General features: G+C 42.2%; 1 protein-coding gene across 3 annotated transcripts in view; it reads left to right on the top strand.

Annotated features, from left to right (window-relative positions):
• Nucleotides 1-16067, top strand: part of MRPS5 (mitochondrial ribosomal protein S5) — a 107283-nt gene that overhangs the window by 36731 nt on the left and 54485 nt on the right. For 2 of the 3 annotated variants that reach the window (XM_043544227.1, XM_037896395.2), the window contains 2 exons: nucleotides 10069-10194; nucleotides 11207-11440. In XM_043544227.1, the coding sequence (XP_043400162.1) occupies nucleotides 10069-10194; nucleotides 11207-11440 (360 nt within the window). The remainder of the gene's footprint in view (nucleotides 1-10068; nucleotides 10195-11206; nucleotides 11441-16067) is intronic. The other variant, XM_037896396.2, reaches the window with a different exon arrangement.

The following is a 16067-nucleotide window of genomic DNA, read 5'->3' as shown; positions in this document are numbered from 1 at the left end:
TTTTGACTGCTACTGCACATTGAGTGGATGTTTTCAGAGAACTATCCACAATGACTCCAAGATCTCTTTCTTGAGTGGGAACAGCTGTTAGCCCCCATCATTTTATATGTATAGTTGGGATTGTTTTCCCATGTGCATTACTTTACATTTATCAACACTGAATTTCACCTGCCATTTTGTTGCCCAGTCACCCAGTTTTGAGAGAGCCTTTTGTAGCTCTTCGCAGTCTGCCTGCAACTTAACTATCTTAAGTAGTTTTGTAACTAGGAACTAGTGCTGCAGGTGAGTGCACTGTGTGCTTGCTCTCCAACTCACATGCCTCCAGGGTCTCTTCTCAACCCACTAAAGTATTTTAAAGATTTCCACAAGCATCTTTAAATAGTCTTTGAGAGAGCTTCACAATTAGACTGCTACTTTTTAAGAATCTAGTTTTAAAGATTTCTACTTAATGCTTCTTTTGGGACTAGAACAATCAAGAAGAGTTAATGTTAGCTGGCTAAGTTTTTTAAAATCCTCTAAAGGGTAAATCTGTGCTTATCCTTCCTCAAACCTCCACGGGGAATTCTGCAAACAATTTTGGGTTATTACCCCAGGATTATGGAGGGAAATAGAATCAATCCACATCTTTGTCTGTTTTCAGTGGTAGGCTTCCGTTCTTGGATCAGACATTTAGTGTAATGATAAAGCTAAGTATTGTGCTTGCAAATAAGCATTTCATGTGCAATTTAAAAATGACACTTAAATCATTTGCTTCAGAATTATTCTTGTCTATTCAGTTCAGAGATGTAGGATTTGGTTCTGTGCCAGATGATCTGTATTATGCTTTGAGTTTACTTAGCACCTTTTATCCAAAGATGTTAAAATGCTTTACAGATGTGAATATAAAGGGCTTCTCATGAGTGGGAATGGGGAACCTGAAGCACAGAAGCAAAGGCCCAGATTATAAAGGCATTATACATTTGCTCAACATTCCAAACCTTAAGTGATTTAGGTGGTCAACTTCCATTTTCAGAAGTGGCTTCAGTGATTTAGGCTTAGGTTCTTGAGAGCCTGTGTCAGTCTTGAAAATGGTACTTAGCCATCTAACTCGCTTAGGCTTTGCATTGCTGAGTGGAACAGTGATTCAGATTTTAGAAATTTGGGTTTGAGTGATTAGCTGACAGTCACACATGAAGCTAATGTCAGATTAAAGAATAGAAAACAGAATTCTTGATTCCCAGTCCCCTTTTCTAATCATGCAGATCTGTCATATGCTATACTAGTAGTGAGAATCAATCAAACACTACTCTCTCCTGTACTGACTCTTCCCCGCTGTAGGACTTAAATAGAACCAAAAGTTAATTAGTTTTTTTTTCTGGCCAGCTTTGTTACTAGTGTGTGGTGAATGTACCCCAGAATTCAGGTGATCTAAACAACTTCAGTGGCTTTGAGGTCACCTTACTTGGACTGCCAGCAGTTTCAGGTCCCATCAGCACTAATTTCCACCATCTTAGAAAACCATAATTAAAAATAGCTGCAGTTAACATAGATGTGTTGGTTACGTGGACTGGCATAATGTGGTATAAACTGGGCTCCCAAGTGTCATGCATTTGGCAGCCCTGTCACACCAGAGCTTCAGTTATGTCTCCTGGTTGCTAGAAGCCATAGTAGCACCTACCAAGTGGGCTGGTAGGCTCTCTCTCATGCTTCTCTCCTTGCTGGATCCAAGTTCTGGGAGAAGTGAAGGGTTGTCAGCAGCAGCACACGGTGACAGGTCTGTCCAGTATTGGCACCCAACTCCCTCGCCTTGCCTGCTGCCTCCTGAGCCAGCTGCATCTGGCTCTCCCCAAGAAACGCGCCCCCATCCCAGTCCCTAGGAGGAGTCCCAGTACCACCCCGGCAGCTACCCATACCCTAACAGCCAGACACTCCACTCTACCATACCATCCCACCCACACAGCTGCCTCACCCTCCCCCGGCCACCCTACTTGCCGCTGCCAAGTTTGGACCGCTCCATGCTGAAGTCACTGCTTGGAGCAGGGTGTGTTGACCATAACCTCAGTCCTCTTATAGGCAAACTTCTAAATATGCAAATTAGCTCACTAAGTAATTTGTATAAAATGTTACACAGGGAGCTGTGGAAAACTTGGCAGCTATGTAGTGATCATCTAGAATGAAAATCAGTCTAGAGATGTCGTCTCTTGTGTGGTGTATACTGCTGGCAAATCCGTGTTGGCTGAAACGGTATTTAAAAGCTGTTCCAATGAGGAGAGGGAAAGTGTCAATCGGACTTTGAGATGATCGTGTCTTTCATGATGATTTCCTTTTAATCTTTTTTTTTTTTTATGTATGCGCGTTAATGGAACGTTTCCACAATTTACGTGTGTTTAATGCTGTTAAATTGAAACTAAACATTCTAAAGTCAAGTGTTTTTCATCTGTGCCTTTCCTGGAGTCATTCAATGAGGTTTATAGTATGGTGTTCTCTACATTAATCTGATAAACAGCTTTATTGCTACTTGTTGGAATACAGCCTCTAACTACAGCCTTAGCTTTTGCTAAGAATGGAAAACGCTGCATTTCTTGCTCTGATTTTCCTGTGGTGGGGCAGGCTCTGGTTTACTGAAAAATCAAACTAGAAATCCGACATGTTACTGGGGTGGCCCTAGTTAGCTCTGTTTTGATTTCCATTTCAAGCTTTGCTTTTGCTTTTTATTGCCTTTTCTTGCAAATACAATAATCATTTCAGTACTGTTGTTGGTTTGTTTGGTTTTTTTGGTAGTGTGATTTTACTGTATTTGCTGCCACCTATGGGCTGGCCTGACAGAGCTTTTAATTTCTGATTTAAATATTAGAAATTTTGCTCTGATTGCCGTATCTATTCTAACCTCTATTCTATATGTTTATCTTTCTAGATCTAGGTTTAGAATTCTATTGGCACACTGTCAGCAGCATTCTGTGAGGAAAGGGAAGAGGCATTTCACTAACTTTGCTTTTCTAACCAGGAGCGGTCAGGAGATCTTTTGTTCTTTACAGCTCTCTTCAGGGATTTTAGTAGGCGGGACTCCAGAGCTCCTCTCTTGTGAGGGGAGGATAAACTTTGGACATTCTGGACTAAACTAATTGTAGGTTTAAATCAACAGGCTTTCCCAGCTTCACATCTGAGATTGATTTGGATCACTAGCATCTTAGTATGTCTGTTATGAGACATTTCAGAATTTGTTTTCTGACTTGTTTGCAGTGTTGAGGACTGCCAGATTGTCTCCTGGTATTGAATGGTATGTGAAGGGTAATACAGAGGCAGAAATAAGGTTGTTTTTTTGACTTTAACTGTTCATTTCCATACTTGCCATAATTATACTTATCTCTGGGCATCAAGACTATATAACCTATAAATGTTGACACTTTTTAGATTATAGTGATTTTTTTTTTTTCGTTTTGCTTGGGTAGATTCCATTTTTTTCCCCTCTAATAGGATTATATTGTACACTCAATCAATGCCTTATCTTAGCTTCTGCTTTTTGGTTTATGCTTCTCTTTTGATGTTGCTTTGTTTCCTAACTGCAACATTTTATATACCAAATCTTTTGGAGTTCTTGGCTATTTATATTGCAAATCTGATACTTAGGTCCATTTTATGTTGGTTGTATAACAATAAGAAACTAATTACAAATGGAAAAATAAATCACTGCACATATTCACTTAGGTCTCGGTGGAAAAATTCAGGACCTTCTGCTGTTTTTGTAGCTAGCTAGGAGATCTAATTCTCAGATATTAGATAAGAGAATCAATATTCTTAAAAGCACTCTGTACTGTCACAGTAGGAAGTGCTTTGTCAGACCTGGAGCAGCAGTTCCTATTGTGACAGTGTACTGTTAGAGGGAACTGATTCTCTGATAGGCTTGTTACTGTAGAATAAAGAGGAAATCGACTGTTTTTAGTGATTCATGTATGAGATGGCAGGTGGTGTGACAAGTGGATCTGTGGATACAGCATGCAGAGGTGTTAAGAGGAAGTAGCTGTGTTGATAAGGGAAGGAAATAAGTTCACAGCTGCTGAAAGGCAAAATGAGGCAGTAGTTCTGGGGAGTTGAGAACGTGTGAGAGAAGCTGGAGAAGCCAACCGAGAGCTGCTGGGGGCAGTAGAAAGGGAGAAGAGCAGAGATTTGAGAGATGCACATAAAAAGAATTATTGTTCACAGCATTAAGGAGCATTAGGAGGGGCTATATGGAATACTTGTGCACAAAAGATGTTTACTCCTTTAGAAAAGACATGGGCAATTTAAACAATAAGTACCCCTCTTCCATGTTATTGCCCCAAGGTTTATTCTCTCTGTCAAGCGTGTTTTTATTGCAGTGCATGGGACTTCAATTATGTGCTCTGTATTTTTGAGTGTTCTTAAATGGTGCCTTTTAGAAGCATTTCTTATGTACGGTGCTGCTTGGACCATTGAAATACTGTGCTGTACAATAAAACCCTACTGCACTGCTGCAGAAAGCTTACCAGAGATATGTAAATTCAAAATGGCCACAGCTTCAGACTCTTGAAAATAGAGCCTTGCAGAACAGCATAGATGTGTTGTGCTTAAATAGTCTTAAATGGAATGGTGATGGATACAGAAAAATCACTTGTTAGAGTGGAGGATATTGCAATATATTCTGTAGTTCATCCTGCCGACCCATTTTGTCCTTGAAGTAGAATATATACCCCGCTACTTTAGAATCATTGATTTTTTGAACAACTCTTGATTATGGAGAGGCCATTTTGAATTTTTGAGCATTTACTGTGGAACTTATTTATTGGGGTGATATACCAAGAGTGTTATGACATAATATTTTTAGGCATCAGATTTGGTGCATACATAAACCTTATGGGACCTTTTGTAGATAGGACACCATCTTTAAATTGTACCTGTAAACTTTAGTGCTAGTTTACATCCATGTATATTAGAACCATTAACACTGAGACACAGTAATTAATTTTGTCAGACCATAAACATTACGCCATTTCTGTGAAATATAGCACTTTACATTTTCCAACACTGTAATACCCCACCCTGTCTCTGAATATTAGCTTGCTAACATAAAGTATCAGAGCTAGGATGGATTATGTGCTTACAGAAAAAGGGCCCATCATTGATCACCTCTTAGCAGAAGCTGGAAATGTGTGGTAAGATTTATGTGCAATCTTGCAGTTACTGTCATTTCTACTGTATCTGTTTTGCAACTCTTGGGGTATGTCTTCACTAGAGCTGGAAGGTGTAAAGTCCAGCTCAAGAAGGCATATCCAGAAGTGACTATTTATCCTAAAAGTCCTTTCTTTATCTCTTGGTCTCTGGAGAATTCAGTTTGAAGTAGTATATGCAACCTTTTCAGGAGGTGGTACCTCTTGGGAAGTGTTACAACCTGAGTGAATTCGCTTAATCACCTTCCACTGATCTTTGTTCCTGGAGGAACTGTGGTCCTCCTCCCCCATGGAATTACATATAGTCCCTGGCCCACAATGGTACATACACTTAATACAGTAACATCTCCCAAAGATATTGCAGGAAATTGCCATTCATGTCACAATTATGGAAAATACTATAAATGCAAATTGAAGAAGTGATCATGCAAACTGGGTGTGTTTTGCATTAAGAACAAATGAATTGGTGGTTTTCAAGGCTCTTGGTGAAAGGAATTGCTAATATTTAGAACCACCACAAATTGTTTTGACTGTTTAGCTTTGGTGGGACAAAGTTACCATCTTTTGAAGATAGTTTTTTCTGACATTGAGATTGTAACAGTTCTCTTTGGTTGGAATAGTCTCACGCTATCTGTGCACCAGTGATAGGACTATTCAATACCTTCCTTGAATGCAAATTATTGATTTGAGGGCAATTAAATTGTGTCAGATAGAATGCGTATATTAAAAATTAAATGCAGTGTAATGGTCTCATTAATTGCACATATGCATAGTAAGTAGCAGGTATGTAATGTAATTGGTAGAAAGGTTAAGTATACTAGCTAACATTTAAATCTCAGCAGATTGTTTTAGAAAGATTTGTGAATTTTTAAGTGTTCCTGTTAGGTGCCATGACCACTTTGGAAGCTGAAATCCTCTTGTCCTTTCCCCACTCTTTCCAATTTGTAACCTCAGCTCTGATCTAGACAGCCACCTCTGTAGATGAGTAAGTTAGTCATTTCATACTCTGGCAGTACATGATCTTTTCTGAATCTGTCAGCAAGGCTGCCAGCTGTGGTGATGGGCTGGGAAAACCAATTCTACTAGGAAGCAGAATGAGTCCATCACCTTGTTTCACTGTGATCCCTGAACAATGTCTGGTAATTCTGTTCTGTATATGCTCTTATACCATGCTCAGCACTCATCCAAGCCCTTTTTACTAGTGCATTAAATAACGTGACTAACATCTATTGTGTTCTCTTCTCCTCTCCCTAGGTCGAAGAAGTCGCACAGTGGGGGGTGGGGGGGTTAAACACAATACTATGTGTTGTTTAAAGAACGCAAGGTCAAACAAATGCACCTTGCACTTAGAGGGAAAGATAGAGCACTTAGAGGGGAAGGTCTTTCATTCCTGTGGGAGTTCATTCCACAGTCTTGGGCCAGCCCTTGAAAAAGCTCTGTCTTGTCTTTGTTATTATATATCTGGACCCAGAGTAAACCAGTATCAGTTACCTAAAGATTCTATATCCCATTACAAAGCATCCAAGCAACCTATTGCCTCTAAAGACACAATGTCATATTTCAGCTAACGACTTGTACATTTTAATTTTTTTGAATCCCCTTTTATTTGCTTGGGGGGATGGGGGTGGAGTATTTGAAATGAAAAAATGTAAGGGAGTTTTGTGCGTGTGATGACGTACAAATATTTTAGCTGTTTGTAAACTTAGAGTAAATTTGTCCATAAAAATGTATTCTTAGCTAAAGTTGATAAGGTTGGCCTAGAAATAAACCATTTGTTATAGAACTCCTATAAAGATGAGTTTATAAAGATAATATAGATTTCTAACTATAATGGCACTAGCAAGCATTACTACTGTAAAATAAAGCACATTTATCATGGCATGTTCACTAACCTTTTTAAAAATGTATCAACAATATTAGTTTCTTTAAATCCCTGCTGTTAAAATCTGCTATGTGACTGATCTGGCATCAGACAGTATTCAGCAAAAGTTGTTTTCAAGTGGAAAAAATTCAACCTATTAAACAATGTTTAATCGTTCTATGAAATTAACTACTTTGCTCCCAAATATTAATATTGATACATGTGTGGTTCCCTCCACATCCTCAACTAATCTTTCTTTTTTGTTTATGCTCTGGGGGAGCTGAGATTCTTCCTTTTCAGATGAGCTGAGAAATATGCCTTTAATCTTGGTAGACTGAGAGAATGGACTGTAAAATTGTGATGATGTTTGCAGAAAAACTATCCTAGATAATGTTTGGGTGTTACCAATTTGTGTTCTACTTTTCCTCTCCCTCCAAAGTAAGTACAGCTGGGCTTGTGGTCCAGGGACAGTCTGGTGTCAAAAGATGGGATATTAAAAAATTTGACCTGGGTAAAACCACAAATGAATAATGCACCCTTTAGCAGCCCATGGCAATAAACCCTTTATCGCATACCGTATCTATGTATTGCATCCTGTTAACGTTTTTGTGAAAACGTGTGGCTTTGCAACTGGAGCTGTTTTAGCAGTAGGAGAGTGAAGCCGGCACATACGAGTCTGATGTTACTGAATTTAAATAAATGCAAAATAAAGATAAGGCCACAAATCGTTAGGAAGATGCATGTGTATCCTCAGGAATTACAAATACATAGTATGAGTAAAGGCAGTGGCAGGTTATGGACGCTCCGTGCTGGCTGCACCCTTGCTTTCTGCATTGCATAACTTCACTGGTGCCATTGTCTGGGGATCCGTGGGCCCGGATTGAGACTAGGGCAGGGTATCTCTTTCAGTAATTTGGGATCTTCCGCAGTTATTTTGTGTTGCTTTTTAGATACGTCGCTTCAGTCCAACTGAACTATTTTTCCCCTCTGATTGCTGGTATTCAGACTGCTGCTTTAGAGAGAGAGACCCAGAATGTGGTCAAGCCGGAGACAGGAGATGTCATTTACAGCAGCGATGTCTCTTGCGAGCTGAGGCGTTTGAAAGATGTTTCAGGTCACTGTTGTTGATCAGGCTCATTCATTCTCAGGAGCTGAAGCAATTGTCTGACTGTATTCCTGATTATCTTCTTTACTGGATTCTGGCCTAGTTGGGAGAAAAACTGGCTTTATACCATGTTGTGAATATCTTCATCACATCATTTGAGTTTTAATTAAAAAACAAACAAACAAAAAAACCAACGCTGCCATTTTGAAAAGCCCCGTGTTTCAGCTTTATGTAGTGGTAGCGTAGTAACGTCAGTTAGTAAATATGCATGCAAGCCGTGTATCAGGTCTTGGTCTGAACGTGAAGATGGTTACTTCCCATGCCTTATGGCACAGCAGATGTGCCCAGACAAGATATACAGCAGGCTGTGAAATTAATTTGGTTTTCTGAATGTATCTTGTTCAGTTCTATGATGCTCTGTAAAGCATCACACCTCAATGAGGGCTGGAAGGAAGGATGTAAAGGGTGGGAGAACACAGTATTTCATCAGTGTATGAAAGCATTAACTGATGTAATGAAAGGAGCATAAACTCGGGAAGGCAAGCATAAAAGTGTAATTAGGCAGGCCAAAAAAATTGAAGAATAACTAGTAAAGACAAACAATCTAACAGCAAAAAAAAAATGTTAAGTACATTGGAAGCAGGAAGCCTGCTAAACTGTCATTGGGGCCACTGGATAATCACGGTGCTAAAGAAATACTCAAGGAAGACCAGGCCATTGTGGAGAAGCTAAATGAATTCTTTGCATCAGTCTTCACTGCAGAGCACGTGAGAGAGATTCCCACACCTGAGCCATTCTTTTTAGTTGACAAATTTTAGGAATGCCCCAGATTTTAGGGGTCAGTAGAGGAGATTTAGGAACAAATTGATAAACTAAACAGTGTTAAGTCACCTTCACCAGGTGGTGGTCACCCAAGAGTTGTGAAGGAACTCAAATATAAAATTGCAGAACTACTAACTGTGGTGTGTAACCTATCACTTAAATCACCGTCAGTACTAGATGACTGGAGGATAATTAATGTGACACCAACTTGTAAAAAAGGCTGCAGAGATGATCCAGGTAATGACTGTAAGCCTCACTTCAGTAATAGGCAAATTGGTTGAAACTATAGTAAAGAATAGAATGATCAGACACCTAGATGAACATGATATGTTGGGGAAGAGTCAACATGGTTTTTGTAAAGGGAAATCATGCCTCACCGTGCACACAGCTCCTTAAATATCATCTGTACGTATATCTCACAATGATTGAGAGGATCAGTATGCCAGAAGCTTTTTTGAGAGCTGCCACATGACGTCGCTTATGAATAAATACCATGGAAGTGGTGTGCTAGGTGTAGTGATTTGGTAAGGCCTGTCAGGAGTTGCTGTTACAAAACAGCGAACTCTTTGCCAGCTGGTGCCAATGGGTCTCGGTGTCACAGAGAGCAGGTGGTGCTATTGCCCATGTCAGTTACGAGTGAATGATCTTGTTTTGCTCCTGTCTTGTGCTACCAAGGCCACTAAAACATTACACTGTCTAAGAACGGTGTTGATTTAGAAACAAAATTCAGAATAGATTTTAAAGCCTGTGCTCACCTGGGTACCTTCCTTACCACGGTACTTATGTGGTTTCACCTCCTTTGCAGTGGCAATGCAAACCATGTTGGAAACCATTGTTGTTTTGAACAGTGTTTAAACAGAGTTCCATTAATTTGCTTTGAGACCCAATGCACACAGGGCCCAAAAGAGATGGGGGCAGAGGAAGTAGTGGAGAGAGAGAAGGATCCAGGCAGAAGAATACATGTTTGCTTAAATGGGCATTAATGGGGGCGGGGGGGGGGGTGTTTATGAATTCCCAGAACGGATCAACTAAGGGTTAGCGTCTTGAATATTTTGTTCAGTGATGTTACCAATATTAATTATTCTGGTACCATACTTACTAAAGCAATTTCATTACAGTGACAGCTAATGAGCTGTGGAAAGGGGTTTTGGCAGAGACTGGTGCTGGAGCAAGGAAGGGAAGAGGAAAGCGAACCAAGAAAAAGTTCAGGAGGGATCTCAATAGAGGCCAGATCATTGGTGAAGGTAAATGCATCAATAACCATAGGACTAGTAAATGTGTTGCTCTTACCATTCATAGTGTTTTTGGTTTGTAATTAGGGTTGCCAACTTTCTAATTGCACAAAACCAAATCCCCTTTCCCCGCCCCTTCTCCGAGGCCACACGCCTGCTCACTACATCCCCCCTCCATCCATTGCTCGTTCTCCCCACCCTCACTCACTTTCACCAGGCTGGGGCAGGGGTTTGGGATGCGGGAGGGGGTGAGGACTCTGAGATGGGTCTGGGGGTGAGAGGTTTGGGGTACAGGAGGGGGTGTGGGCTCCGGGAGGGAGTCTGAGTGCAGTAGGGGGCTCAGGGCTGGGGCAGGGTGTTGGGGTGCAGGAGGGGGTTCAGTGTGCAAGCTCCAGCCCAGCGGCACTTACCTCAGGCAGCTCCTGGAAGTGGCCGGCATGTCTGGCTCCTAAGCGGAGGGGGCAGGGGGTTCTGCGCACTGCCTGCCCCTGCAGGCACCACACCCGCAGCACCCATTGTCCACAGTTCCCAGCCAGTGGGAGCTGCGGAGCCAGCTCTTGGGGTAGGGGCAGCGCGCAGCGCCCCTGTGACTGCCCCTGCGCCTAGGAGCCAGACATGCTGGCCACTTCCAGGAGCCGTGCGGAGCCAGGGCAGAGCATTCCAGTCAAAAACCAGACGCCTGACAACCCTATTTGTAATACTTGTTATAAACAGTGCAGTTAGCACGTTGGCATTAATTTCTGTGGAGTCATGACAGCACTGAATGAATGCTCGCGCGCTCGCTCGCGCTCTCTCTCTCTCTCTCTCTCTCTCTCTCCTTTTTTCATAGGTGATTTTGATAATGATACTCCATTTCACATAGTTCCAGCTTTTAATACAAATTCTGTCATGTGGAAAGCGGTTGAAATATAAATGAACATTAAAACTTCCGTTTTATTAGATTCATCTTGTGTACTGTTGAGTTTTAATCTTTAATTTTTCATTAAATGTGAGGGAAATCTTTTCACGTTTTGCTTTTCTTAAGGACGTTCTGGTTTCCTTTGGCCTGGTCTCAATACTCCTGTGCTGAAAAGTGGGGCACTCCAGACAATTGGTCAGCGAGACAAAGAGGAGCAGGAGAAGGTGCAGTCTGAAATTATCCGGCAGAGGGATGAGTGGGAGAAGAGAAGAAAAACAAAGGTGAAGCGAGAGAGAGGCTGGACTGGAAGTTCCTGGGGAGGCATCAGTCTGGGACCCCCTGAGCCAGGTCCTAATGGAGGTAAGAAGAGGGAATGTAATTACCTTCTTAGAGAGAGGCATGGGAAGAAGAATCCATACTTTCCCAGCATTTTACATTTCTTTATAATTATTCTCCTCTATACTAGGAACTATAAGAATTTCTACACACAAACCCAGGCAGTTAAACTAAAGAGTTCATAATCTTAACTGGACTGACAGTTGTTACATTAATGCTCAGAGCTAACTGACTGCTTCTCAGTTAAGCTTTTGTGAGTCTTAAAATGTGAAAACACTTTTTGTGTGTCTTACATCAGCAGCCCTGAGTACAAGATGTAGCCATATGTTCCCATTAGCTTAGTAACAGAAATAAATATTTCATGTTAGCATAAACAAGGAAAGAATGGCTAATAAAATGTCATATTAGAAATACAAATTATAGGAGATAAGGATAAGGCTATCACCTCGCATATTTAAACCTCTTATGCAAACTCAAGGCCCCATGCAGTTTGTGGCAAGGTGAGGCTAAATTCTGTGTCCTGTCCTAGATCAGTGGTGGGCAACCTGCAGGCCGCATGTGGCCCATCAGGGTAAGCTGATTGCGGGCCGCGAAAAATTTTGCAGACATTGACCATCTGCAGGTATGGCCCCCCGCAACAGCCAGTGGCCACGGTTTGCTGTTCCTGGTCAATGGGAGCTGCGGGAGGTGGCGGGCCACAGGGGCGTGCTGGCCACTGCTTCTCGCAGCTCCGATTGGCCGGGAACAGCGAACCGCGGCCACTGGGAGCTGCGGGGGTCCGTGCCTGCAAATGGTCAACGTCCGCAAAATGTCTCGCAGCTCACCAGTGGATTACCCTGATGGGTCGCATGCAGGCCACAGGTTGCCCACCACTGTCCTAGCTTCTCTGCAACAGTCTTTTGTGGTAACTAGAAATTCTACGACAGCTTCTTTTAGAACAAAAAAGTTTTTAACAAATTAAATATGAAAACAAGTAACTCTCAGCCAAGTAATGTCTGTGAAACAGTTAACGTTGACGTTTATATTGTCATGTTTAGGTTTTTCTGGTAATATTCCATTGAGATTTACCAGACAGTTCACATTTCTCTGCAGGATTGTTTCAAGCTGTCTGCAGGCTCAGATGTAATTGCACCAATTAAACTTGATTGATGTTTTCAAAGTTTTCTTCATACCCATAAGAGCCAGTAGCATAATTTCTTTTCCTAAACTAAAGTCTAGCTTCTGGAGCATATTTCTGCAGCAAGGGATAGATTCTGTGGCAAATGTAATGGCTGCAGAATACATGGAGCCCTTCCCAAATTATGCATATTGAGGTTTTCTAATCTTCTCTCAGGTCACTTCTTTCAGCCCCCCCAATCAGTTTGTGGGTTTTTGTTTTGTATAAACTCCCTCCAGTTTGCCAATATTTTCCAGTAATATGCTTCATGGAATGCCGTATAATGTTCCAAGGCTGCATTTTCATGAAAGCCATGGAAACTGGAACCATTACTTCCCTGTTCTGTGAGGTTATGCCTCAGTCTGTTCAGACTTTATCTACAGGTTGCCCACCACTGCCTTAGAGGTCATGGTGGATCTTCCGTTACTCAGAGACTTTAAGTCAAGATTAGACGTCTTTCTAAAATACACACTCTAGCTCAGTCAGAAGGCTTGATGGAGGGCTCCTTGCATGACCTTCTCTGATCTGGGATGTTCGGATCATCCTAGATTATCAGAATGGTCGCTTCTAGCCTAATCCAAACTTCACAGCTAATCACTGGGGCAGCATCTGTTTTGGCCATGTATACGTTCTCATACCGCCATGTAAGGTGGTGGAATGACTCAACTGGAAAAATAATTCAGTCAGCAAGGCCTTTTCCTGAGGGAAGGTTAGGAGGGTGGGTTATTTATACCTTTCTGTAGAAGACAGGGATGGAGGGCCATGTGTTCGCCCTCACTGCCAAGTGCTGATCAGACAAGTTCTGCAGCCAGGTATGTGCAGTATGGCTCTGTGCAGGCAATGCATTAAGGACAAGAATTGCTGCTGGTAAGCAGCAACGTTCTTCTTCCCCGTGTGTCTTTCTCCCTGCTGTCTGATGCAGCCGTCTGTCGAAGCTTCGCTCCGCAAATGCTTGTTTAAGAGCGGTATGTTTTTCGGGTTGTTGGTATATGAAAGTTCTCTCACCTGCCATATGAGAGGCCTGGTTTTGATTCCTGAGTCAATGCAGGAATCAGTCTACTGACTCCTTTTCCTTTAGAATGTAAGCTCTTCATGGCAGGAACTGTGCCTCTTTCATGGCTAGGAAGCATACAGCTTGTTGTGGGCATGACCAGAAACAAATTATTATTAATGTTTACAGTAGTCAGATAAGGGAGTTAATTAGGGTTCAGTAAATTCTGAAACAGGAACCTTGGCAAAGGTGTGTCATTCCTGTTGACAAGGTCCATCACCAAGAGAATTTGTTAGATTTTATAAAGTGAATCTTGGCATTTGCCAAAGGCTGTGCCAGAAAGACTTGCTTATTGTTCCTTTCTGCAAAGTGGGTGTTAGAGCACAGGCCAGTCAAAAGGATCTGACTGCATTTCTGCTTTGTTTGTATCCTTTCTGCCCTAGCTTTCATGTGCCAAATGAGCACTAGCAGGGGGTAGTGGTACAGAATGCTCAAAATTCTGCCATGCTCGTGTATTCACTTTTTCTCCCTTCTGAGACATTTCTGAAATGGAATTCTGTTCAAAAGTAACGTGCAGAGGGGAAGCTTACATTTATTCCTATAATGTATATGGAGAAAAGGAGGGGCATGCACTTTGGTGCCCCAAGTGTAGCATACACCTGACTAGTGTTTTCTTATCACCATTCTGAAAAGACTAAATCATGAATGTTATGTGAAATGTTTAGTTTTGTAAAGATTGCTTTCTGACTCCTACAGGGCAGAAAAATGATGCTGTAGCTGCATTTGACTGATTACAGAGAAATTTTTCAGGCCACCCTTTAAATTGAATGCCCTTTAAAGTATTGCACTAACATAGTATGGTTGATTTGAAGTGGCAAGATTTTTTTCCCTGTAGTTGTATAGAAATCTTTATCAAATACGTCTCATGGTTGTTAGCTTGAATCATTATAGATTGTCTAATATTATATCATTCAAAATATTCTAAAATAATACTAGATAATAGTGTAGACATGGTGGAAGTGAGCCATTTATAGAATTGTTACATCCTCTAACAATATGACAGCCTCCAATCAATGCATATATGTTCAGTTCACTTTGGGTAGTCATCTGAGTAACGGTTATGCAAGTAGGCAGCTCATGCATGCAAATGGTGAAATACACGAATGGATCATCACTGGAACATACTGTGCACAACTGTTCATTCCCCCCAGCACTTCTTCAGCAGTGAAGAGCTAGGAAGAATAGAGTACGTAACTTTGGTCCTGGAATAAATACAGAGTTATGACCTCTCAAGAATTGAGTAATGGTGCCCCAAGAGTTTCAGATTTAATTGAGAGGGGAAGGCTGGTCTTGTCATCAAGGCACTGTACTGAGTTTCAGGATACCTGGGTTCTGGCTCCAGCTCTGTCTCAGACTGAGTGCCTTTGGGCAAGTCACTTAACTGCTCTGTGCCTCACTTCTTTTTCCAGGGATTGCAAATGTCGGTGCCATGGCAGGTGTGTATGCACCCCAGGCACAGATATCAGAGATTTGTTTTCCTCAGCAGTATCTGTTGAGGTGGCTCGAGCACCCTCTGTTGCCATACGCCGCTGCAGTCTTCTATCAGAGCGGAGCTGCCCACCTCAGTTCCTCCTTAATGCCAGTGAGGGTTGTCAGAGCGAATTCAGGCTTGAGTGATTCACGTACTTCCCTCACTCTGCTTTCTACATAGCTGTACATTAGTAGCTTGTTGGGTATAGTTAGTTTTAGTCAATTTTGATAGTTTAGGGCTAGGTGTTTTGGTTTTGGTCTCTCTTGACCCTTTTTTCTTGGTACTGGGACCAGTACCGGAATGATGCCTTGCTCATCGGGGTTTAAGTTATGCAGGATCTGCACAAAGCCTGTGCCAGTCAGTGACCAGCATCCATCCTGCCTTAAATGTTTGGGAGAATCCCACATTAGTGACATATGTCACATCTGGAAAAGCTTCAAGCCCTCCCAAAAAGCGAGAGAGCAGTGAGGCTTAAGGGCTTGTTCATGGAGCCAGCACTTCGACCCCCGTCAGAGTCGTCACACAGGGAAAGCACCCCACCTACATCAGCTTTGGTACAGAACACCCCACCAGACATGTCTGCAGTTCCTCGGTCCCATTCTTCGGTACCGAAGGAAAGACTCGGACCTTCCTCTTGCTCTTCTGTGTCAGTATCAAAGCAAGACAGAGGCAGACATACCACAAAGCATTTGGGAGAAAGGCTATCCCTGGAACGCTCATCACCTCCCAAGGGGGATCTCCACCTTTCGGGGCCTGTGTCAGGTCTGTCGAGGTCTCCCCTAAAGGACGTTAACAGAGCCAGCAGGCAGTGCCGCACCCAGCCGCCCCAGACACATATGCAGCTGCAAGAAACGTGTTTAGTCACTCAGTACTGGTATCATTGGCAGCAGAAGGTCTGCAACCCATGCCGATGCCTGCGGCTCATAGCTCACTGCACTGAGATCCTGCAGCATGGTTACCCAAGCCTCCCCTG

This window comes from Chelonia mydas, chromosome 3 (genome assembly GCF_015237465.2).
Source record: "Chelonia mydas isolate rCheMyd1 chromosome 3, rCheMyd1.pri.v2, whole genome shotgun sequence".
Taxonomy (NCBI): Eukaryota; Metazoa; Chordata; order Testudines; family Cheloniidae; genus Chelonia; species Chelonia mydas.
Note: the sequence above shows the minus strand (reverse complement) of the source record. Positions and strands in the feature narration are given on the sequence as shown.